Source organism: Salvelinus fontinalis, chromosome 2 (genome assembly GCF_029448725.1).
Source record: "Salvelinus fontinalis isolate EN_2023a chromosome 2, ASM2944872v1, whole genome shotgun sequence".
Lineage (NCBI taxonomy): Eukaryota > Metazoa > Chordata > Actinopteri > Salmoniformes > Salmonidae > Salvelinus > Salvelinus fontinalis.
Genome location: NC_074666.1, coordinates 89705210 through 89730982, shown reverse-complemented (window position 1 = coordinate 89730982; position 25773 = coordinate 89705210). Strand labels below are relative to the sequence as shown.

At 41.3% G+C, this 25773-nt stretch overlaps 1 protein-coding gene and 1 pseudogene across 6 annotated transcripts; one reads left to right on the top strand and one right to left on the bottom strand.

Annotated features, from left to right (window-relative positions):
- Positions 1-25773, top strand: part of LOC129831186 (zinc finger protein 883-like) — a 145443-nt pseudogene that overhangs the window by 61370 nt on the left and 58300 nt on the right.
- On the bottom strand, positions 153-24549 carry LOC129831257 (zinc finger protein 239-like). Of its 6 annotated transcripts, none has more exons than XM_055894487.1 (4): positions 24032-24549; positions 17595-17772; positions 15394-16233; positions 2812-2905 (listed from the first exon to the last, which is right to left on the bottom strand). In XM_055894487.1, exons 1-4 carry the CDS (start codon positions 24038-24040, stop codon positions 2895-2897), a joined length of 1038 nt encoding a protein of 345 aa, XP_055750462.1. In that variant the 5' UTR covers positions 24041-24549; the 3' UTR covers positions 2812-2894. The 6 variants fall into 6 exon arrangements, with proteins under 6 accessions (XP_055750488.1, XP_055750473.1, XP_055750481.1 ...); XM_055894477.1 differs by lacking the exon at positions 2812-2905 and adding an exon at positions 6875-8047; XM_055894513.1 differs by lacking the exons at positions 15394-16233; positions 17595-17772 and adding an exon at positions 153-2123 and having other exon boundaries at positions 2722-2905; positions 24032-24390.

The window sequence follows — 25773 nt, the reverse complement described above, 5'->3', positions numbered from 1 at the left end:
ACATTCAACTCCAGGGACATAGACCTTAAAACAAATCTACATGAGACATTTTCACCCCAAGTGAGACAACCGAGCACCCTGGCTCATTGACTATAAGGCCTACAGATTCATTCAGTAAATGTTTTATCATTGTGTCTGTGTGTGTGTATATATATATAAATACAATTGTACATTTCAATAATTACGTTATTTTACTTTTAGAAGTGTGTGTATTGTTAGATATTACTTAATGCACTGTTCAAGCTAGGAACACAAGCGTTTCTACACCCGCAATAACATCTGCTAAATATATGTATGTGACCAATACGATTTGAATATTAGAGTGTGTGTTTGTGTGTGAGTACAAGTGCATAGGTTTGTGTGTGTGGGTTTGTAATTGGTGGAGGGTAGTATGTGCATTAACATTAGTGAAGTAACACATAAAACATTGGTTTAGGTGTTTGATCGGTTGAAGTCATTATGTTATTTATTTAAAAAGTTGTTACTCACCTGATAACGTAACTTATTACATTAAGTGGAAAAAGTCATACTATAACAATTCAACATTTTATCATATTAACCAAGAAGATATTACATTTACCGGTTTTATTACATTATAAATCTAAAAGTTATTACATTAACCGTTGTTACAAGACAGCATACATAGTTCTTGCCTTGACGTCATGAATATTATTATTCAATGCGTCATTGATTCGTTTTAGGATCCTTTTAATGAATGTAGATATAACATTTAAGAAATGAAAGTGATAACTTGTTTAGAAGATAATTGATTTAATTTATTGAATAAATGAATATACACCTATTGTTGAAACATTATTCTACATGAAGAATTTAATAATAATAGTATCATGAGTATATGAAAGAAGATACAATTATCAACCCCCCCCCACCCCACACACAGGTTCACTATAACATTTCCTATGATAACATTTATCCATTTAGATCAATGTGTGATATTACATAGACACAGGGGAGACCTGATCCTAGATCAGAGCTGCATATTATGCTCCAGAGGTTACCATGGTGATCAGACTGAGGCAACTGTTTAAGAATGGGAGATGGATATGACTGTTCACTGGATGTTTTCTACTGATCCTTTATTTAGGGATCTGGAACCGGTGACAGAAGGGAGGGAGACGAAATACAGCAAGTTTGTGCTTTCTGTTTTTTTCCTCATTGGCCCTAAATAAACAAAGCTCTTCCCACCTAGACAGACATAAGGCTCCTTCTCCAGTGTGTGTTCACTGGTGTGAATAAAGGGTCCATAACTGACTGAAGCACTTCCCACACTGATCACAGATAAAAGGCTTCTTTCTCTCCAGTGTGTGTTAGCTTGTGTTTAGCCAGGGAGAAAGTTTGAGAAAAACTCTTTCCACACTGATCACAGCTATAAGGTTTCTCTCCAGTGTGTGTTCGCTGGTGTCTAGTCAGGGTGGAAGCTCGAGCAAAGCTTTTTCCACATAGACAGACGTAAGGTCTCTCTCCAGTGTGTGTTAGCTTGTGTGTAGTCAGCTCTCCTGACTGATTGAATCTCTTCCCACATTGATCACAGCTATAAGGCCTCTGTCCAGTGTGTGTTCGCTGGTGTGTAGTCAGCTCTCCTGACTGATTGAATCTCTTCCCACATTGATCACAGCTGTAAGGCCTCTCTCCAGTGTGTGTTCGCTGGTGTGTAGTCAGGTGTCCTGACTGATTGAAGCTCTTCATACACTGATCACAGCTATAAGGTTTCTCTCCAGTGTGTAAACGCTTGTGTATGGTCAGGCCTCCTGAATTAGCAAAGCTTTTCCCACAATCAAGGCAGGGGTAAGGCCTCTCCACTGTATGAATTTTCAGATGATATTTTAAGGCATTAGATGCAGTAAAACCCCTCCCACACTGAGAGCAGCAGTACAGTTTCTCTCCAGTGTGAATCTGCTGGTGAATTAAGGACCTCAGTCTAGTAAAACTCTTCCCAAAGTCAGAGTAACAGTGGTGAGGTTTCTTCACTGTACTTCTCTGCTGGTGTTTATTGAGGTGATCTGATCTGGAGAGACTCTTCTCTGCCTCTTCAGCAACATGATGTTGAGGCTCCCCAGATGATAAGTACCTTCCACTGAAAGAGCGGTGGTTATGCGAGTCCCCTTTGAAACAAAAGACATTGAGTAACTAGGTTTTGGAAATATGAGTCCATAAACAAATATGATACAAATGATATAGCAACATACACTCAGCGGACAGTTTATTTGGTCCACCCCCCCTTTCACAAAAATTGATCGCTCCTACATACAGTGGGTCACGTGGCGGTGAGTCCATTGACCCGTCCAGCCTGGTGTCAACGGGACAGGCTAGTCGAGGTGGTGATCTGGTGTGGGGAATGTTTTCCAGGCACACGTTAGGTCCTTTGACATCAATTGAGCATCGATTGAACGCTACAACGTATCTTAACATTGTTGCTGACCAAACCCAAAAGAGTATCTTGGGATGAGATGGAACGGGCTGTTGGCAGCATGAATGTGTAGCCGTCCAATCTGCAGCAACTGCGTAATGCCATCGCGTTAGAATGGACCAACATCCCTGGGGAAAGTTTGACACCTTGTAGAATCAATGCACCAAATAATTCAGGCTGTTCTGGAGGCAAAGGAGGGTCCGACCCAGTACTAGATGGGTGTACCTAATAAACTGGTAACTGAGTGTATATTTTTTATCAAATCAACAGAAGTTGCACCCCATTGTTCTTACTTGAAGAAATCAAATCTCCATCTCCCTCCTCGTGTCCTTCTCTCACAGTTCCACTCTGCCCTGGTGTATTCCTGCAGTCGACCAGCCGCACAGACACCCTTTTCAGACTCAGCAGTAAGGCGCTACCGGGAGAGTTGTGACCAGGGGACTCCGGCAGGCTGGAGGGGGACGGGCTAGCACTGTCCTGGTGACCACAGGAAGAATTGTACATAGAATATCATTAGACCAAACATTTTATTAATTTAGTCTAAATCTCTGATTGGCAGGAGGAATTATAAGGATGCACCATTCTCCTGAAGTGTGTCAACGTTCATTACTTTACACATATGTACAGTTTCTCAATCACGTCGGCCAATTTTTCAAATGGAAGTGGTATATATTTTTGTAATATCCAGTCTTATGTTCAGAACCTTTGATTCAACATTCAGTGGAGTTGAACACATCTTTCACCCTGAGTTAATCTTGGTTAACACAGAATTTAAGTGTCACGTAATTGGTCAGTCACTCGATTAAGTTCTGGGTTCATACATATTGGGAGAGATTAGGAGATGCTAGAACGAGGAACAGAACCGGAATGAGAAGCTCCCCCGTCTCTCAAGATACAGGCCGAATGCCACCTCCACCTTACGAAATTTGAAAGATGGTAACATCTGCTAAATCATGATTTGTTCAAATAGCCAGTGATGAAAAACCTAAACACCAGAACTACTGCTGCTCGATATCCCACTTGGAGAATGTTGAGAAAAATGTCAGTCTCATAGTTTCAGTATTCTTATACAGTACATACATAGAAGAACCATCAGATTTAGGGGTATTGTGGCATGTAGTAGAAACCTACAGTAAAAAGGTATTGGTGTAGCCTGGTGAGATTTCTGCCCCATGCAACATTGCTCAAGATCCACTTTTCTATGTGACTTGTTACTGTAACAGCATTCTCATCTAAAATCAACAGCTTACAGTGTATCAACAACATTCAGATAATGAATGGAATAAACTCATTTATATCAGTACTTAAAAAAACGACACTATATAATTCTGGTTTCGTAGTTCAGTTTTTAGCAGTTTAAAAACAAATGACATGAAAATATTTTCAAAAAGAAATCAATTGAAAATGGGCTAAGTTTGAAACTGATTTTTGTGCTTAGAGTTGTGAAAATGTAACACATACTTGTGAAAATTGTACCAAAAAGAAACATAATTAGATTGGAGTCATGGGCTAGTGGGTGTATCCACCATATGTTTTATACCAGTCATTTAATTTCCAATCAGTGAAGGGAAGTGAATAACTGCACACTTTGGAAGGACAGAAAGACAATTAGGGATTCGTTAACATAGTATCTAGGCAGAAGTGGTTTTGAATTATGTTTTTTTCTACTTGCACTCACACACAGATATCAGTACCATGGATAGACATATTTAGCTTAGGTTGATCGGACTAAATCGTTGTTGGTATCTTTTAGTTGTCAATTTATTAGACTAAGCATTGGTGATTAGATGATGTTGAAGTTGAAATGGTGCTTAAATAGCGGAGGCAGCCCCTGTTTTCTTTGCGACTTGAGGTAACTAAATCAATATTTGTTTAGAAGTCCGATTATTATTATTATTTTTTTTAAAACCTTTATTTAACTAGGCAAGTAAATTACATGCAAAATGTGTCAAGGCATATGAACTAACAGCATCAAACAACACAATCACAACACATAGGTAATGTATTTTTTTTCTGGATTGGCTTCCATGTAAAAACAACATTCTGGCCTATTTCTCCATTGTTCTGACTTTACCTACTCGTTACACATGGCCTTGTATCAATCTGTGTGCTTTAGGCTAGTAGGCTACTTTGCTGAAGGACAAAATATCCCAAGAGTTTATTACCACCATTGTTTATTTTGTCCAGCTGTTCAAATTGAACGAATGATATGGAAGATCGAAGATGAAAACTAGGCCAATACATTTTATACTGTTAATAAAAGTAAACCAAACGTACCCGATCCATCGTCGAAGCTATTGTTTCTTCAAATAAAAAACTTGACAGTAAATGTGTACCGTACACTTCTTTGTCGTGGCATTCATATAAAGAAGAGCTAGACCAGAGCAATCAAACGTAATTTTAAATATCACAACTCGACTTAAATTGTGACAAATGTCTGATGTAGGCTAATCTTACTTCAGGAAGATCCTGGATAAGATTTTACATTATCCATTAGAGTCAATAAAACGTTCAACACCCTATCCACTAATAATCCTGTTATCGTCTAACTCTACCCGAGAGTCTGTTGGAACAACGTCCCCTTCGAAAGTCCAGATAGTTACTTGTCTGAGGCCCAGTAAGTTTAGCCTTGTAAATACAATACTGATTACCGCTGCGCTATACGTGCAACGAACCAGTAAAACAAGATGTATGTTCAATCCGACCTCTGCAGTGGCCATGCAGCATTTACAGCAATGCAACCTCCGCAGTAGTCAGTGCATTCATACTTCTTCCGCTTCACGGAGCAGACTCAAAGCTGTAGTGAAGGAAGTGGTCTTCTTCTTCTTTGGTATTATGGCGGTCCGCATACAATTGTTATAGATGCATGCCGCTGCGTACTGTATTGGCTGTGTATCAGCCTACTACTCTGTAGTCTGAATTCATTATGCTTTGGGAAAAACCAACTAACTAATGCTGCACAGTGGTGGAAAAATATCAAATCGTCATACTTGAGTAAAAGTAAAGATATCTTAATAGAAAATGACTAAAGTAAAAGTTGGAAGTCACAAAGTAAAATACTATTTGAGTAAAAGTCTAAAAGTCTTTCGTTTTAAATATACTTAAGTATCAAGTGTAATTTCTCAAATTTAATTAAGTATCAAAAGTAAAAGTATGAATCATTTCAAATATCTTATATTAAGTAAACCAGACAACTCAATTATTTATTTTACAGAGAGCCAGTGGCACACTACAACACAATTTACAAACAAATAATTTGTGTTTCGTGGGTCTGCTTGACCAGGTAGCCTAGTGGTTAGAGCGTTGGACAAGGTAAAAATCTGTTGTTCTGCCCCTGAACAAGGCAGTTAACCCACTGTTCCTAGTCCGTCATTGAAAATTAGAATTTGTTCTTAACTGACTTGCCTAGTTACATAAAGGTTAAATAAAATAAAGAGGCACTAGGGATGACCTCTTGATTAGTGCCTGAGTTGAACCATTTTCCTGTCCTGCTTAGCATTCCAAATGTAATGAGGTTTTTTGGGTGTCAGAGAAAATGTATGGAGTAAAAAGTACATAATTTTCTTTAGGAATGTAGTGAAGTAAGTTGTCAAATTAAAACAGTTAAGTACAAATAACCCCAAAAACAACTTAAGTAAACATACTTTAAAGTACTACTTAAGTACTTTACACCACTGACCCTACACCAATTAAAACCTCATTATTCCACTACTTTGGCCCTTTGATCCTACACCAGGGCAGCAGCCTGGGAGGATGGAACATTATCGTTCAAAATACCTTGTAACTCTTCTGCAGTAAAATCTCATACTCCCAAGTACTTCTCTGCAGCTGCCACCACAACATCTATGCGCTGTGATTTACGTTCTGTTGCTGCGTTACAGTCGACAACCATGGCCATGAACGCCAAAAAAACGTTTAAAAACAACTTGAAGCATGTTATTCTTATCACTCTCTATTGACCTCAGCCTAATCACAGAGATCCTCTCAGGATCCCTCACCCTGGACCCATCTTCCTCTACTACTCCCTTCACTGCCTCAGCATACAACACCTTCTCCACTACTGTGATCCTGGTAACCTCAACCTGTCTTTCTCTCACCGGACACGTCTGATCTCAAGCACCATGGGTACCCCTACAGTTTACACACACAACTTTTTACATCAATACTAGACATTCCTTTCTCTCAGGTCCTCCTGCACACTTCTCACATCTAGGAATCTCCCTGCTACACTGCTGGAAGGAAGCAGTCAAGAAAGGGAGTTGGTGTTTATACAGGATGTACCACCCACCACCAACCAATCTTGTTGTCAATGTGGAGATACAGTGGCAAGAAAAAGTATGTGAACCCGTTGGAATTACCTGTATTTCTGCATAAATTGGTCATACAATTTGATCTTCATCTAAGTCAACAATAGGCAGTCTGCTTGAACTAATAACACACAAACAATTATACGTTTTCATGTCTTTATTGAACACACCGTGTGACCATTCACAGTGCAGGGTGGGAAAAGTATGTGAACCCTTGGATTTAATAACTGGTTGACCCTCCTTTGGCAGCAATAACCTCAACCAAATGTTTTCCGTAGTTGTGGATCAGACCCGCACAACGGTCAGGAAGAATTTTGGACCATTCCTCTTTACAAAACTGTTTCAGTTCAGCAATATTCTTGGGATGTCTGGTGTGAACTGCTCAAGGTCATGCCACAGCATCTCAATCGGATTGAGGTCAGAACTCTGAGCCACTCCAGAAGGTGTATTTTCTTCTGTTGAAGCCATTCTGTTGTTGATTTACTTCTGTGTTTTGGGTCATTGTCCTGTTGCATCACCCAACTTCTGTTGAGCTTCAATTGGCGGACAGAGCATTACAGTTTTGATAAAATTAATTCCCAAGTTTTCTGTCGATGATAGCAAGCTGTCCAGGCCCTGAGGCAGCAAAGCAGCCCCAAATCATGATGCTCCCTCCAAATCAAATCAAAGTTTGTCACGTGCACCAAATACAACAGTGAAATTCTAACCAACAGTGCAATTCTGAATTTAAAAAAAATATATAATGATAAAAAAGGGATTAGGTGAACAACAGGTAAGTAAAGATATAAAAACAGTAAAAAGACAGTGAAAAATAACAGTAGCGAGGATATATACAGGCACCGGTTAGTCGGGCTGATTGAGGTAGTATGTACATGTAGATATGGTTAAAAGTGACTATGCATATATGATAAACGGAGAGTAGCAGTTAATTAGGATGAGGGTTTGATGTTGGTGTGCTGTCCCTTTTTTTTCTCTACACAATGTTGTGTGTTCCTTCCAAACAACTCAACTTTAGTTTAAGCTGTCCACAGAATATTTTGCCAGTAGCACTGTGGAACATCCAGGTGCTCTTTTGCGCACTTTAGATGTGCAGCAATGGTTTATTTGGACAGCAGTGGCTTCTTCCATGGCGACCTCCCACAAACGGCTTTCTTGTTTAGTGTTTTACATATCGTTGACTCGTCAACAGAGATGTTAGCATGTTCCAGAGATTTCTATAAGTCTTTAGCTGACACTCTAGGATTATTCTTAACCTCATTGAGCATTCTGTGCTGCGTGCGGTCTTGCAGTCATCTTTGCAGGACGGCCACTCCTAGGGAGAGTGGAAACAGTGCTGATCTTTCTCCATTTATAGACAATTTGTCTTACAGTGGACTGATGAATATCAAGGCTTTTAAAATATACTTTTTTAACACTTTCCAGCGTAATGCATGTTAACAATTCTTAATCTTAGCTCTTCTGAGATCTATTTTGTTCAAGGCATGGTTCACATTAGGCAATTCTTCTTGTGAATAGCAAACTCAAATTTTGTTTGTGTTTCTTATAGGGCAGGGCAGCTCTAACAGTTAACAACCTAACTGAGGGACTCAATTTAACCTTGCGCAATACCCTAGATGCAGTTGCACCCCTAAAAACGAAAAACATTTGTCATAAGAAACTAGCTCCCTGGTATACAGAAAATACCCGAGCTTTGAAGCAAGCTTCCAGAAAATTGTATTGGAAATGGCGCCACACCAAACTGGAAGTCTTCCGACTAGCTTGGAAAGACGGTACCGTGCAGTATCGAAGAGCCCTCACTGCTGCTCGATCATCTTATTTTAATTGAGGAAAATAAGAACAATCCGAAATGTATTTTTGATACTGTCGCAAAACTAACTAAAAAGCAGCATTCCCCAAGTGAGGATGGCTTTCACTTCAGCAGTAATAAATTCATGAACTTCTTTGAGGAAAAGATCATGATCCTTAGAAAGCAAATAACAGACTCCTCTTTAAATCTGTGTATTCCTCCAAAGCTCAGTTGTCCTGAGTCTGCACAACTCTGCCAGGACCTAGGATCAGGGGAGACACTCAGGTGTTTTAGTACTATATCTCTTGACACAATGATGAAAATAATCATGGCCTCTAAACCTTCAAGCTGCATACTGCATACCTATTCCAACTAAACTACTGAAAGAGCTGGTTCCTGTGCTTGGCCCTCCTATGTTGAACATAATAAAACAACTCTCTATCCACCAGATGTGTACCAAACTCACTAAAAGTGGCAGTAATAAAGTCTTTCTTGAAAAAGCCAAACCTTGACCCAGAAAAATAAAAACTACCGGCCAATATTGAATCACCCATTCCTCTCAAAAATTTTTGAAAAAGCTTTTGCGCAGCTTAGGTTAGACTGCCTTCCAGAAGACAAACAATGTATACGAAACGCTTCAGTCTGGTTTTAGACCCCATCATAGCACTGAGACTGCACTTGTGAAGGTGGTAAATTACCTTTTAATGGCGTCAGACCGAGGCTCTGCATCTGTCCTCGTGCTCCTAGACCTCAGTTCTGCTTTTGATACCATCGATCACCACTTTTTTTTGGAGATTGGAAACCCATATTGTTCTACACGGACAAGTTCTGGCCTGGTTTAGATCTTATCTGTCAGAAAGATATCAGTTTGTCTCTGTGGATGGTTTGTCTTCTGACAAATCAACTGTAAATTTCGGTGTTCCTCAAGGTTCCGTTTTAGGAACACTATTGTTTTTACTATATATTTTACCTCCTGGTGATGTCATTCGGAAACAATGTTAACTTTCACTGCTATGCAGATGACACAGCTGTACATTTCAATTAAAAATCTGGAAGCCTGTGTTTCAGACATAAGGAAGTGGATGGCTGCAAATTTTAACTTTTAAACTCGGACAAAACAGAGATGCTTGTTCTAGGTCCCAAGAAACAAAGAGATCTTCTGTTGAATCTGACAATTAATCTTGATGGTTGTACAGTCGTCTCAAATAAACTGAAGGACCTCGGCGTTACTCTGGACCCTGATCTCTCTTTTGACGAACATATCAAGACTGTTTCAAGGACAGCTTTTGTCCATCTACGTAACATTGCAAAAATCAAAACGTTTCTGTCCAAAAATGATGCAGAAAAATTAACTCATGCTTTTGTCACTTCTAGGTTAGACTACTGCAATGCTCTACTTTCCGGCTACCCGGATAAAGCACTAAATACAACTTCAGTTAGTGCTAAACACGGCTGCTAGAATCTTGACTAGGACCAAAAAATGTGATCATATTACTCCAGTGCTAGCCTCTACACTGGCTTCCTGTTAAGGCAAGGGATGATTTCAAGGTTTTACTGCTAACCTACAAAGCATTACATGGGCTTGCTCCTACCTATCTTTCCGATTTCGTCCTGCCGTACATACCTACACGTTGCTACGGTCACAAGACGCAGGCCTCCTAACTGTCCCTAGAATTTCTAAGCAAACAGCTGGAGGCAGGGCTTTCTCCTATAGATCTCCATTTTTTTGGAATGGTCTGCCTACCCATGTGAGAGACGCAGACTTGGTCTCAACTTTTTAGTCTTTATTGAAGACTCATCTCTTCAGTAGGTCCTATGATTGAGTGTAGTCTGGCACAGGGGTGTGAAGGTGAATGGAAAGGCACTGGAGCAACGAACCACCCTTGCTGTCTCTGCCTGGCCGGTTCCCCTCTCTCCACTGGGATTCTCTGTCTCTAACCCTGTTACAGGGGCTGAGTCACTGGCTTACTGGTGCTCTTCCATGTCGTCCCCAGGAGGGGTGCGCCACTTGAGTGGGTTGAGTCACTGATGTGATCTTCCTGTCTGGGTTGGCGCCCCCCCTTGGGTTGTGCCGTGGCGGAGATCTTTGTGGGCTATACTCGGCCTTGTCTCAGGATGGTAAGTTGCTGGTTGAAGATATCCCTCTAGTGGTGTGGGGGCTGTGCTTTGGCAAAGTGGGTGCGGTTATATCCTGCCTGTTTGGCCCTGTCCGGGGGTTTCATCGGATGGGGCCACACTGTTTCCCGACCCCTCCTATCTCAGCCTCCAGTATTTATGCTGCAGTAGTTTGTGTCGGGGGGCTAGGGTCAGTCTGTTATATCTGGAGTATTTCTCCTGTCTTATCTGGTGTCCTGTGTGAATTTAAGTGTATTTATTCTCACTCTCTCTCTCGACCTGAGCCCTAGGACCATGCCTCAGGACTACCTGGCCTGATGACTCCTTGCTGTCCCCAGTCCACCTGGTCGTGCTGCTGCTCCAGTTTCAATTGTTCTGCCTGCAGCTATGGAACCCTGAGCTGTTCACCGGACGTGCTACCTGTCCCAGACCTGCTGTTTTCAACTCTAGAGACACTGAATGATCGGCTATGAAAAGCCAACTGATATTTACTCCTGAGGTGCTGACCTGTTGCACCCTCGACAACCACTGTGATTATTATTATGAAGATTTGAACATCTTGGCCATGTTCTGTTATAATCTCCACCCGGCACAGCCAGAAGAGGACTGGCCTGGAGTGAGTGACACAGGAAAATAACAGGGCTACTTCTTAATTTCTCTAAAGAAAAACATCAACCAATTTCTAAAGACTGTTGACATCTAGTGGAAGCTATAGGAACTGCAAGCATATTTCTATTAAAACGGCCTTGCCCTAGAAATTTAATGGAAAACAGATTGACCTCATTTTTTTCGCTAGATGGATTGTGCTGGTGGTTTCTCCTGCCAAATCAGTTCTGTTATACTCACAGACTTTATTCAAACAGTTTTAGAAACTTGAGTGGTTTCTATCCAAATCTACCAATTATATGCATATCCTAGCTTCTGGGCCAGAGTAGCAGGCAGTTTACTTTGGGCACACTTTTCATCCAGACGTGAAAATAGCGCCCCCAAGCCATAAGAAGTTTTAATGACCTTTATGAATTATGAAACCTTGGATTTATGTAATAAAAAAAAAGCTTTCTAAATTCACAAAAAGTTACATTAGCTGATGAAGTCTCTCAGAACAAAACAGCTCAGTTTCCCACAGACCTTATTTTTATACATTTTCCCCATGGCTTTGTCCAAAGAACCATGGCAAAATTAGTGCCTATAAAAAGATGCCATCACTATTTCTCTCTATAGAGCCAGACCGTGGACGTGTCATAATACCCCTAAAACCTAGTGGTCAAGCAGGGAAATGGTTCCAATAGTTTTTCCACCATTACATTTTTCCCTATAGGGGATTTTAGAAACAGTTAAAATAAGGGCTATGTTTCGTGTAGGCTTACCCTGGCGAGACATGTAAATTGCTCTGACAAGGTGACTTTTAATCAATATAATATATACAATTTATCCATTTAGATCGCAATGTGTGATATTGCATGGACACAGGGGAAACCTGCTCCTAGATCAGAGCTGCATATTATAGATGCAGGAAAGGAGTCAATGGAATGAGGACCGTTCAACAAATCTGATCTAACAAAGTGGATATTCGTCAAATCGTCATGATTTACAACATCCGGAAAGTATTCAGACTAGGGCTATCTGACCAAAAAATTATAATCTGTAGACCGAAATTCATCTGTTCTTTTAACTAATCCATTTGATCTAAATGTTTCAACGTGTATGTTTCTATTTATAGACACACCCAATGTGTGTTAATAAAATCAACTATATGCACTGAGCTTGTCTGATGCTTTAAGCTTACGGTTTGATGAAATAAGGCAAATGCCTCAAGAGGGCGCCAGAGATCTAGATAACCAGAAGAAGGAAAAACGTAACCTGACCCAACTATTCTCCTCCCGCTCCTGCTGGCTATCTCCAATTCTGCCATTACTCTCCTGAAGTTACCAGTAATAGGCTACAAGAAGAGTTCGCAACCTTTCATGTGGAATGACAATTTCTTACCATTTCTACCGATCTGTGTGCCAGTTATGGTTTTCATATGCACATTTTTGTGAAAGTCTTCATATCTCAAAATCATTGTCAAATGGTTAATCAAAATTCTAGCCAAATCTAAATGAAAAATGGTACAAACCTAAAAAGTAACTTCTATTGCCAACAAAGCCAACAAATAAAAACCTTTCAACCTGCAGGTAGAAAACATCCTGATAAAATTAAATATCCTATAAATCACATTGGCTACATACAAATGGCCTGTCTGCAACAAACTTGAAACATTACTGGGTCCGGCCCGAAACTTGTGCTAGCGAACTTGCAACATTTTATAAGATATTCTGGACCCTAAGTTTCTTGTGCCAATGAGCTCTGGACAGACACAGCTGTAGGCTATTTGCACAAGGGATAAGAAACTTGAGCAGGAGCTCAATGGAGCTGAGTACCAGCACTGCAAATGTTCTACTGCTTAAGCTCCTGTTTGTCTTGTAGAATGTTAGCTCCAAAGTATTGTGGAGTTTCTGCACCAAAATATAAACCGTACCAGCACCCAAAATGAGTACCGGAACTGTTTCAGTCCAAGTCAAGCACTGATAAGTGATCAGGTAGGCCTATTTTTTACAATTCCACTGGATCAGAGCATTACATTTTTCCCTTTCACACTATGCTGTTATTGAAAAAGGGAGATCGCTGGAAAGATTTTACAAATACAAAATGCGTAACTGTTGTAATTCTCAATGGATGTAAAAACAGACTTTGTTTGCTTGCAGTTTGAGGTGAAGAAAACATTACTTTGAGAAGATCAACAGGTCATTAGTGATGGTGTGTTAAGCCAATCAGAAATACTATCTCCCAAAATGGGCACATTTATATACACACACATTTGCCCGCAAGCCAGGTAGCCTATTGGCCTACTTCTATGCATGCGCGTCCTTACTCAACATTGACAGGAGCGCTCCAAACAAAAGACTGACTAAAATGACAAAACTCATAAATGGAATGAAATAAATCAAAACTGGTTTCTCTCAAGTATAGCATAGGTTGTGCGGTCTGCAAACAACGTGTCGACTCCGACAATAATACCGGGAAGACTCGAATAATAATATTGAATGCATTAACAGTAATGACTGTAACCAAAGTAGCAAACATTGTAAATAAGGAATTAACGTTAGAATGTACAACTTTTGATATGTAATTGGGGAAGTGATATCAAATGCAAACAATTCACACAATGAAGTTATGAAACAATGAAAGTGCACAAATTGGCAGGAGAGAGCGCATTCTGCAGAGAAGCACATTGTGCATCTGGGCGCTGCATGGTCAACCCGACATCTGCATTGGCCATGTAGCATTTACGGTGATACGACCTCAGTAGAAGTCAGGGAATTCATACTTCTTGCGCTTCGCAAAGCAGTGCAGAGCTGTTTGTGTTTTCTACAGGATGTACCCCCCCAGATCTGTGCCTTGACACAATCCTGCCTCAGAGCTCTACGGACAATTCCTTCAACCTCATGGCTTGGTTTTTGCTCTGACATGAACGGCCAACTGTGGGACCTTATATAGACCGTTGTGTGCCCTTCCTAATCACGTCCAATCAACTGAATTTACCACATGTAGACTCCAATCAAGTTGTAGAAATATCTCAATGGAAACAGGATGCACCTGAGCTCAATGTTGAGTCTCATAGCAACGGGTCTGAATACTTATGTAAATAAGGTACCGGTATGCATCTCTTTTTTTTTTATATACATTTGCTAAAATTCCTAAACTTTTCCCTTTGTCATTATTGGTTATTGTATGTAGATTGAGGGGGGGAAAGGTATTTAATATATTTTAGAATAAGGCTGTAACGTAACAAAATGTGGAAAATAGTCAAGGGGTATGAATACTTCCCGAATGCACTATATGTATTGTAACAGGCTCACAATGTGGTTACTTAAGTCCGATTTGGATATATTTGACTGTTTTCGCAGGTAACATTTAAAAGTTGAGAAGTGACTTCCAAATGCTAACTCCAGTTAGTATAAGCTGGTTAGCATAGCTAGCATACAGACATCGGTGGTGGTAGTCAATCATTTTTAACTGTAATGCAGTTGATTGGTGAATATGAAATTAACATTTGCTGGTTGGGGTTGACATACAAGCGTTATACTCTGATTTGTACCTCAATATAGTGTGACATACACATATAAACAATAGTCTAAACGTAGACTAATTTTGCTGGGGGGCAATGAAGAGATTCAAGATTATTCCCCCATGGCCCTTTTCTCCCACACATTTCCATGGCAATTCTATTGTTTTGCTCGAGTTCGATTGACTTCTTTACCGCATCTATGTTCCAAACAGGTTACCATGGTGACCAGACTAAGTCAACTGTTTAAGAATGAGAGATGGATATGACTGTTCACTAGATGTTTTCTATTGATCCTTTATTTAGGGATCTGGAACCGGTGTCGGATAGGAGGGAGTTGAAAGACGACATGTTTGTGCTTTCTGGTGTTTTTTCATTGGCCCTAAATTAACAAATATCTTTCCACATACACAGATATAAGGGTTCTGTCCAGTGTGTGTTCGCTGGTGTCTAGTCAGGTTCCCTGACTGACTAAAACTCTTCCCACACTGATCACAGCTATAAAGCCTCTGTCCAGTGTGTATTCGCTGGTGTCTAATCAGGTTCCCTGATTGGCTAAAACTCTTCCCACACTGATCACAACTATAAGGCCGCTTTCCAGTGTGTGTTCGCTGGTGTGTAATCAGATCTCTTGACTGACTAAAACTCTTACCACACTGATCACAGCTGTGAGGTGTCTCTCCAGTGTGTGTTCGCTGGTGTGTAGACCGGTTGGAAGCTCGAGCAAAGCTCTTTCCACACTGATCACAGCTGTAAGGCTTCTCTCCAGTGTGTGTTCGCTGGTGTCTAGTCAGGGACGAAGCGAGAGCAAAGCTCTTTCCACATTGATCACATTTATAAGGCTTCTCTCCAGTGTGTGTTCGCTGGTGTGTAGTCAGGTCTCCTGACTGAGTGAAGCTCTTCCCACACTGATAACAGACATAAGGTTTCTCTCCAGTGTGTATGCGCCGGTGTATAGTTAGATTTTCTGAAAGAGAAAAGCTTTTTCCACACTGATCACAGCTATAAGGCTTCTCTCCAGTGTGTACACGCTTGTGTATGGTTAGGGTTCCTGCATTAGCAAAGCTTTTCCCACAATCAAGGCAGGGGTAAGGCTTCTCCCCTGTATGCATTCTCAGATGAGATTTTAAGGTGTTAGAAGCAGCGAAACTCTTCCCACACTGTGAACATCTGTACGGATTCTCTCCTGTATGGATTCTATGGTGTAACTTAAGACCTCCTGGACAGGTGAAACTCTTCCCACACTGAGAGCAGCAGTATGGTTTCTCTCCGGTGTGAATCCGCTGGTGAATAATGAAGCCACTCCTTCTAGTGAAACTCTTCCCACAGTCAGAGCAGCAGTGATGAGGTTTCTTCCCTAAACCTCTCTGCTGGGGTTTCTTGAGTTGTTCTGATCTGTAGAGACTCTTTTTTGCCTCGTCAGCAACATGATGTTGAGGCTCCCCAGATGATAAGCCCCTCCCACTGAGCGAATGACAGTTAGGGGTGTCCCCTGTGAAGCAAAGACATTGAATAACTAGGTTTTGCAATCCATAAACAAATATGACCCTCAGTATAAACATAACTGCCAAAATAAAAGGAACCACTTGAGGAATTTAGGGTTCTGGCGGCTCTTATGGTGTTGGGTTAATTTTCCTGGCATGGTTTAGGTCCACTCAACCACTTAGAGGGCAAGGTAAACGCCAATAAATGCAGAGCCATTGAGTGTTCACCTTCAACCTATGGTTGATGACAATGCCCTCATCATCCACAGGGCATGAGTGTTCCCTGAATGATTTAATGAGCATTAAACATTTTATTACTTTAACTACTGTTCCCTGAAGGACGGAAACAAGGTACAGCTATAGGGAGTTCATGCACTAGCCCTACTGGAGGAACATTAGAATCACGCTTGACAAGGCCAATGAACACTGTGCCCGGCAGCAGAAGTCCCACCTTCTCATGTGATAAAACCAAGGTACGGAGTCATTCCTTCAATTCAGTACCGCTCTTAATCTGAACATGGCGGTGTGAGGCCAAACAACTGTTGTACTTTATTTGCCTGTTTCATTGAACATTAGTTCTAGTCATAACTGTAGGTTCCCTTTTAGTCAGGAAACTCAGGGGATCTGAAATCACGACCCAACCCAACACCGAATGAAATGGCCCACGGCAGATCACCTAGGGTTCCAACCCAACAACAAACCTGTGGCATCTGGGTATATTGCAAAACTGTGCACTGCCTTTCAGCGCACAACTTCCAGAAGGATGAGCCCGAGTTAGTGGGACAGTTAAGTTGGAATAAATCCTGAAATTGCATTCCAATCTTTGTTTAGAAGAAATGTGTGAGATTGTTCTGCTCAGCTCGAGATGAAGACGGGAAGAAATTGAAGGAATGACTCCGTGCCTTGGTAGGCGGGGATTCCGCTGAAGCACAGGGTATATTGGCCTTGTCAGGCGTGACTAATGTTCTTCAGTAGAGTGTGCTAGCGCTCAAACTGCCCACAGTTGTATTGGGCCAAGTTTCCTGACTGAAAGGGAACGATGCAGATCATACGTCATGGCTGTTTGTAACCAGATCTCAACCAAATGGAACACTTCTGAGATCCTGGAGCGGCACCTCAGACAGCGTTTTCCACCACCATCAAAAAAACACCAAATCATTGAATTTCTGGTGGAAGAATGGTGTCGCATCCCTCCGATAGAGAAGAATCTATGTAGAATCTATGCCAAGCCACATTTAAGCTGTTCTGGTCTATTAAGGCACTATGTTGGTGTTTATTTTGGCAGTTACCTGTATATATATTGTTTATCAATCAATGAGCAGTTAGAGAAGCAGATTGTAGTTTAATCAACACACCCCATTGTTCTTACTTGATGAAATCAAATCTCCATCTCCCTCCTCGTGTCCTTCTCTCACAGTTCCACTCTGCGCTGGTGTTTTCCTGCAGTCGACCAGCCTCACAGACACCCTCTTCAGACCCAGCAGTAAGGTGCTACCGGGAGAGTTATGACCCAGGGACTCCGGCATGGTGGAGGGACTAGCTCTGTCCTGGTGACCACAGGAAATATTGTACATAAAAATAACATTTTATTACTTTAGTCTTTATCTCTCTATAACACTGTTCCAAAAATTGAGAAAAACTGTAATGGCACTTACTAATTAAGTTTGTAGTATTGACTGTCCCCATAAGACATTTTACCACTATAGCCGAGTTTACCATAGTCAAATCAAATTGTATTGGTCATACGCGCTGATTACAACAGGTGTAGACCTTACAGTGAAATGGTTTCAGTTGAAGTCAGAAGTTTACATAAACGAGTTAATGACTCCAACCTAAGTGTTTCAACCACTCCACACATTTCTTGTCAACAAACTATAGTTTTGGCAAGTCGGTCATCTACTTTGTGCATGACAAGTAATTTTTCCAACAATTGTTTACAGACAGATTATTTCACTGCATCACAATTTCAGTGGGTCAGAAGTTTACATACACTAAGTCGACTGTGCCTTTAAACAGCTTGGAAAATTCCAGAAAATTGTTATGGCATTGGAAGCTTCTGTTAGGCTAATTGACATAATTTGAGTCAAATGGAGGTGTACCTGTGGATGTATTTCAAGGCCTACCTTCAAACTCAGTGCCTCTTTGATTGACATCATGGGAAAATCAGAAGAAATCAATTGTAGACCTCTCCAAGTCTGGTTCATTCTTGGGAGCAATTTCCAATTGAAGGTACCACGTTCATCGGTACAAACAATAGTATACAAGTATAAACACCATGGGACCACGCAGCCGTCATACCGCTCAGGAAGGAGACGCATTCGGTCTCCAAGAGATGAACGTACTTTGGTGCAAAAAGTGCAAATCAATCCCAGAGCAACAGCAAAGGACCTTTTGTGAAGATGTTGGAGGAAACAGGTACAAAAGTATCTATATCCACAGTGAAACGAGTCCTATATCGACATAACCTGAAACGCCGCTCAGCAAGGAAGAAGCCACTGCTCCAAAACCACCATAAAAAACCCAGACTACGGATTGCAACTTCACATGGGGATAAAGATCGTACTTTTTGGAGAAATGTCTTCTGGTCTGATGAAACAAAAATAGAACTGTTTGGCCATAATGACCATCATTATGTTTGGAGGAAATAGGGGGAGGCTTGCAAGCCGAAGAACACCATCCCAACCGCGAAGCACGGGGGTGGTGGCATCATGTTGTGGGGGTGCTTTGCTGTAGGAGGGACTGGTGCACTTCATAAAATAGATGGCATCATATGGGAAAAGTATGTGGATATATTGAAGAAACATCTCAAGACATCAGTCAGGAAGTTAAAGCTTGGTCGTAAATGGACAATGACCCCAAGCATACTTCCAAAGTTGTGGCAAAATGGCTTAAGGACAACAAAGTCAAGGTATTGGAGTGGCCATCACAAAGCCCTGGTCTCAATCCTATAGAAAATGTGTGGGCAGAACTGAAAAAGCGTGTGCGAGCAAGGAGGCCTACAAACCTGACTCAGTTACACCAGCTCTGTCAGGAGGAATGGACCAAAATTGACCCAACTTCTTGAAGGAAGCTTGTGGAAGGCTACCCGAAACATTTGACACAAGTTAAACGATTTAAAGGCAATGCTACCAAATACTAATTGAGTATGTAAACTTCTGACCCACTGGGAATGTGATGAAAGAAAAGCTGAAATAAATCATTCTCATATTTTTTTAATAAAGGGGTGATCCTAACTCACCTAAGACAGGGCATTTTTACTAGGATTAAATGTCAGGAATTGTGAAAAACAGTTTAAATGTATTTGGCTAAGGTGTATGTAAACTTCAGACTTCAACTGTACTTACAAGCACCTACCCAACAATGCAGTTTAAAAAATACGAATAAAAAATAAAAGTAACAAGTAATTGAAGAGCAGTAGTAAAATAACAATAGTGAGACGATATACAGGGGGTACCAGTACAGGGTCAAGGTGCGGGGGCACTGTTTAGTCGAGGTAATATGTACATGTAGGTAGAGTTATTAAAGTGACTATGCATAGAAAATAACAGAGTAGCAGCGGTGTAAAAAAGGGGGAGGGGGGGGTGAAATAGTCTGGGTAGCCATTTGATTAGATGTTCAGGAGTCTTATGGTTTGGGGGAAGAAGCTGTTTAGAAGCCTCTTGGACCTAGACTTGGCGCTCCGGTACCACTTGCAGTGAGGTAGCAGAGGGAACAGTATGACTTGGGTGGCTGGAGCCTGACCATTTTAAGGCCTTCCTCTGACATGGCCTGGTATAGAGGTCCTGGATGGCAGGAAGCTTGGCCCCAGTGACGTACTAGACCGTACGCACTACCCTCTGTAGTGCCTTGCTGTCAGAGGCCAAGCAGTTACCATACTAGGGAGTGATGCAACCAGTCAGGATGCTCTCGATGGTGCAGCTGTAGAACCTTTTGAGGATCTGAGGACCCATGCCAAATCTGTTTAATTTCCTGAGGGGGAATAGGTTTTGTTGTGCCCTCTTCACGACTGTCTTGGTATGCTTGGACCATGTTAGTTTGTTGGTGATGTGGGCACCAAGGAACTTGAAGCTCTCATCCTGCTCCACTACAGCCCTGTCGATGAGAATGGGGGCATGCTCGGTTCCTCATTTCCTGTAGCCCACAATCATCTCCTTTGTCTTGATCATGTTGAGGGAGAGGTTGTTGCCCTGGCACCACACAGCCAGGTCTCTGACCTCCGCCCTATAGGCTGTCTCGTCAATGTCGGTGATCAGACCTACCACTGTTGTGTTATCGGCAAACTTAATGATGGTGTTGGAGTCGTGCCTGGCCGTGCAGTCATGAGTGAACAGGGAGTACAGGAGTGGACTGAGCACGCACCCCTGAGGGGCCCGTGTTGAGGATTAGCGTGGCGGATGTGTTACCTGCCCTTACCACCTGGGGGCAGTCCATCAGGAAGTCCAGGATCCAGTTGGAGAGGGAGGTGTTTAGTCTCAGGGTCCTTAGCTTATTGATGAGCTTTGAGAGCACTATGGTGTTGCACACTGAGTTGTAGTCATTGAATAGCATTCTCACATAGGTTTTCCTTTTGTCTAGGTGGGAAAGGGCTGTGTGGAGTGCAATAGAGATTGCATCATCTGTGGATCTGTTGGGGCGGTATGCAAATGGGAGTGGGTCTAGGGTTTCTAGCATGATGGTGTTGATGTGAGCCATGACCAGCCTTTCAAAGCACTTCATTGCTACAGACGTGAGTGCTACAGGTTGGTAGTAATTTAGGCAGGTTACCTTAGTGTTCTTGGGCACAGGAACTATGTTGGTCTGCTTAAAACATGTTGGTATTACAGACTCGGACAGGGAGGTTGAAAATGTCAGTGAAGACACTTGCCAGTTGGTCAGAGCATGCTCGCAGTACACGTCCTGGTAATCTGTCTGGCCCTGCGGCCTTGTGAATGTTGACCTGTTTAAAGGTCTTACTCACATCGGAGGCGGAGAGCGTGATCACACAGTCATCCGGAACAGCTGGTGCTCTTATGCATGTTTCAGTGTTATTTGCCTCGAAGCGAGCATAGAAGTAGTTTAGCTCGCCTGGAAGACCTTTGTAGTCTGTAATGGTTTGCAAGCCCTGCCACATCCGACGAGCGTCGGAGCCAGTGTAGTACGATTAGATCTTAGTCCTGTATTGATGCTTTGCCTGTTTGATGGTTCGTCGGAGGGCATAGCGGGATTTCTTATAAGGTTCTGGGTTAGAGTCCCACTCCTTGAAAGCGCAGCTCTAGCCTTTAGCTCAGTGCGGATGTTGACTGTAATCCATGGCTTCTGGTTGGGGTATGTACGTAGTCACAGTGGGGACGACGTCGTCGATGCACTTATTGATGAAGACAATGACTGATGTGGTGTACTCCTCATTGCCATCGGAAGAATCCTGGAACATATTCCAATCTGTGCTAGCAAAATAGTCCTGTAGCTTAGCATCTGCTTCATCTAACCACTTTTTTATTGACTGAGTCACTGGTGCTTCCTGCTTTCATTTTTGCTTGTAAGCAGGAATCAGGAGGATAGAATTATGGTCAGATTTGCCAAATGGAGGGCGAGGGAGAGCTTTGTCTCTGTGTGGAGTAAAGGTGGTCTAGAACTTTTTCCCCTCTGGTTGCACATTTAACATGCTGATAGAAATTTGGTAAAACAGATTTAAGTTTCCCTGCATTAAAGTCCCCGGCCACTAGGAGCACCGCCTCTGGATGAGTATTTTCCTGTTTGCTTATGGCGGAATACAGCTCATTGAGTGTGGTCTTAGTGCCAGCATCGGTCTGTGGTGGTATGTAGACAGCTACCAAAAATACAGATGAAAACTCTAGGTAGATAGAGTACCTCATGATATGCTCTAGACCACACTAACTCAGGCGAGCAAAACCTTGAGGCTTCCTTAGATGTCATGCACCAGCTGTTGTTTACAAATATACATAGTCCGTCACCCCTTGTCTTACCAGACGCCGCTGTCCTATCCTGCTGATACAGCGTATAACCAGCAAGCTGTATGTTGATAATGTCGTCATTCAGCCACGACTCCGTGAAGCATAAGATATTAGTTTTGAATGTCCCGTTGGTAGTTTAATCTTCCTTGTAGGTCGTTGATTTTATTTTCCAATGATTGCACATTAGCTAGTAGAACGGAAGGCAGAGAGGGTTTATTCGATCGCCTACGAATTCTCAGAAGGCAACCCACTTTTTCTCTGTCTTCTTTTCACGCAAATGACGGAGATTTGGGCAAGTTCCTGAGAAAGCAGTATGTTCTTCATGTCGGGCTCATCGGACTCGTTAAAGGAAAAAAAGCTAATATTCACTGTTCTGATGCCCAAAAGTTATTTATTTTCGGTCAAAAGAGACAGTAGCAGCAACATTATGTATAAAATAAGTTTTAAAAAATTGTTCAACTGTAATGGCACAGACTATAGAAGTTTTTATATTAACTGTTCCATAATACATTGTACCACTATAGCCTAGTTACAAATAAATGTATGTGTACTATAATAACTTTGGAAATAGTGGTATGTTTTTATCCATATTACTGTAGGGGAGAGTGTTGAGCCGGCCTTGTTTCTAGGAAACCATACACAAAATTAATAATTTCACCAAATATTTAGGAAGAGGTCATCATTTCATGGAGTCTGGGAAGAAAGAAAACACATGAAAAAAAGTGGTAAGCAAGTTAGGTCTAAAAAACTGAATTTGGCTTAGAGGTTTCATGGTGCTTGTATCTTAACCAAAAGTGACAATTTTAAGATTGTTCTATACATCAGTTGGGGTCTTAATAAGCGTCAATATGAGGTCCTAAACCTAGCATGAAAATGCATCCTTGTAGCTGTGTGGGCTAATATAGTCAACATGTTTGCCTTGGGTAAGTTGAGCCAATGGCACTTTGAGCAAATGGAAGTGCTTTCTTCCCAGGTGTAATGCAAGGCATTATCGCTGGCTGGGATATGAGGTAACAACAGGGCCTAGTCTATGCTAAGTGTGTAAAAAGTACAATGTTTGTGTTAGGTGTTAAACCTGTGTTAAATAATTGTATTGTTCCTCAAGCAAGGAAGGGGCCGATGACATCAGTAAAGTGTGTACTTTACTGTATCTATAGTTGGGATATTGCTTTTCAACAATAACATTTATTTAAAAAATATATATATATTGTAATCTAGTCAGGTCATTACAATACATATTTTTTTAAATCACCGGAGGACTACTTTAAAGTGTGAGAGAGTGGGGTAAGTTAAGCAATGTTTTACATTCAGCATCACTACTTCAAGGGAAATAGTATTCTTTCTATATTTTTCAGCAATTTTTACGGTATAGCCAATTTGGACTTTTATGGTTGTCATTAGTTACCACAGCCACAAATGATTACATATTTGGTCACACAATTTTGTGCAAAGTTTCCAAAAAACAAGGGGTGGCTCAACTTTACAATTATATTTGACAATTTTTACTCCAGTAATTTATAAATAAAATAATGTACTTTTTACTCAATACATTTTTCCTGGCACCCAAAAGTACTAGTTACATTTCGAATGCTTAGCAGGATAGTATATTTAAAACCAAATACTTTTACTCGAGTAATATTTTACTCGGTGACTTTTAGTCGAGTCATTTCTACTAAGATATCTTTACTCAAGTATGATCATTTAGTACATTTCCCACCACTGTCTAGCTAACGTTAGCTGTTCAAATGGAACGCATGGAAGTGGACGATCAAATGTGAAAACTAGGCCTAGACATTTCAAACACCACACTGACCACAGTAGGCCTATATTGCTAACAAAAGGCAACCAAACTTACCCGATCCATTGTGGACGCTATTATTTCTTCAACGTTTCTTCAAGAAATGTGTACGCTATAGTTACGATGTTTGTCAGAGCGTTCAGATATCTATTATGCCATTGTCGCAGGCAATTCCAGTCTCAAGTCTACAACCGAAACAGCTAGATCAGAGCAATCAAACGTCTATTTAAATATCAAAACTGGATTCAAATTCATGTAGGCTAATCTTACTTCAGTAAGATCCTGGATAAGATTTGATCTGAGAGAGTCCAGCCACAGATAGAACAATGACATAGATATTTCACTGGAGGAATAAATGTGAAGCATCCGGTTGGCGTTTCCACTCACTACCAAATATGGTGGTGAGAGGAAGCCCAGTGGCTGGCAGTGGGAGAAGATGGAGCGAGATGGATTTTGGCCGACATTTTGCTAATGTTCTAATCGATGAGACATTTGATCTCAATGCAGTTTTTGTTTCCAAAACTAAAATCTGTTACGAACAGATAGGACTAACTTTGGTAGACTTTACCGTTTGAGAAAGTTTTTAAAAAGTGCGTTGTTCAGGACTGCATCGAATTGAGTTATTGCACACGCGCACTTAAGAGTAGGCGTTCCCTAACCGAAATATGCATATACATGCTAGAACCAGCCAATGTTAGCTCGTGCTAGGCTCTGCCCACCTTTTGCTTGTTCTATTTGCTCACATTGGAAACGACAGGCTGTGGTCTATCTTGGGTTAGTTATAAAAACCATTGGTCCAGCGTGAAGTCCTTCTTCAATAGTATTTATGGCGGTCAGCAAACAAACGCTAGAGGTGCATGTTGCCACCTACTGTACAATCCATTATACTTGGTGATAGAAAAAATACCTGCCAATTTAACCCTCATGAAAAACAGAACACTCACTGCAATTCTTCCACAGTAAAATCATGTAATCCCAAGTACCTCTCTGCAGCTGCCACCACAACAGATTTTATGTGACTTAAATTCAATTTCTGCGGAACAGTTGATAGCAATGGTTATGAACACTAAGAGACCAACCTTACTGAAGCACATATTATTCCTAATCACTCTCGAGGATCCCTCGCCCTGTACCCATCCTCCTCTACTACTCAAATCAAATCACATTTTATTGGTCACGTGCTCCAAATAGAAAAGGTGTAGACATTACAGTGTGTGTGTTGGCGTGAGTGTGTGGGTAGTCTAGTGAGTGTGCATAGAGTAAGTGCAATTTTGTTGTTGTTGATATAAATAATAAAGGAGGTCGACTTTCAGTGCCTTCGGAAAGTATTCAGACCCCTTGACTTTTTCCACTTCGTTATGTAACAGCCTTATTCTAAAATTGATTAAATACATTTTCCCCCTCATCAATCTACACAAAATACTGCATAATGGCTAAGTGAAAACATATATATATATATTGTTTTGCAAATGTAATAAAAATATACAACAGAAATACCTTATTTGCATAACTATTCAGCACCTTTACTACGAGACTCAAAATTGAGCTCAGGTGCATCCCGTTTCCATTGATCATCCTTGAGATGTTTCTACAACTTGATTGGAGTCCACCTGTGGTACATTTAATTGATTGGACATGATTTGGAAAGGCAGACTCCGTAGATCTCTGAAACAGGATTGTGTGGAGGCACAGATCTGAGGAAGGGTACCAAAACATTTCTGCAGCATTGAAGATCCCCAAGAACACAGTGGATGGAAGAAGTCTGGAACCACCAAGACTCTTCCTAGAGCTGGCCGCCC

Coding starts and splice junctions, on each gene's coding strand:
- LOC129831257 (XM_055894467.1), bottom strand. Junction 16,234..17,594: donor TGGAGATTTGATTTCATCAA/GTAAGAACAATG, acceptor TTTGCTTCACAG/GGGACACCCCTAACTGTCAT.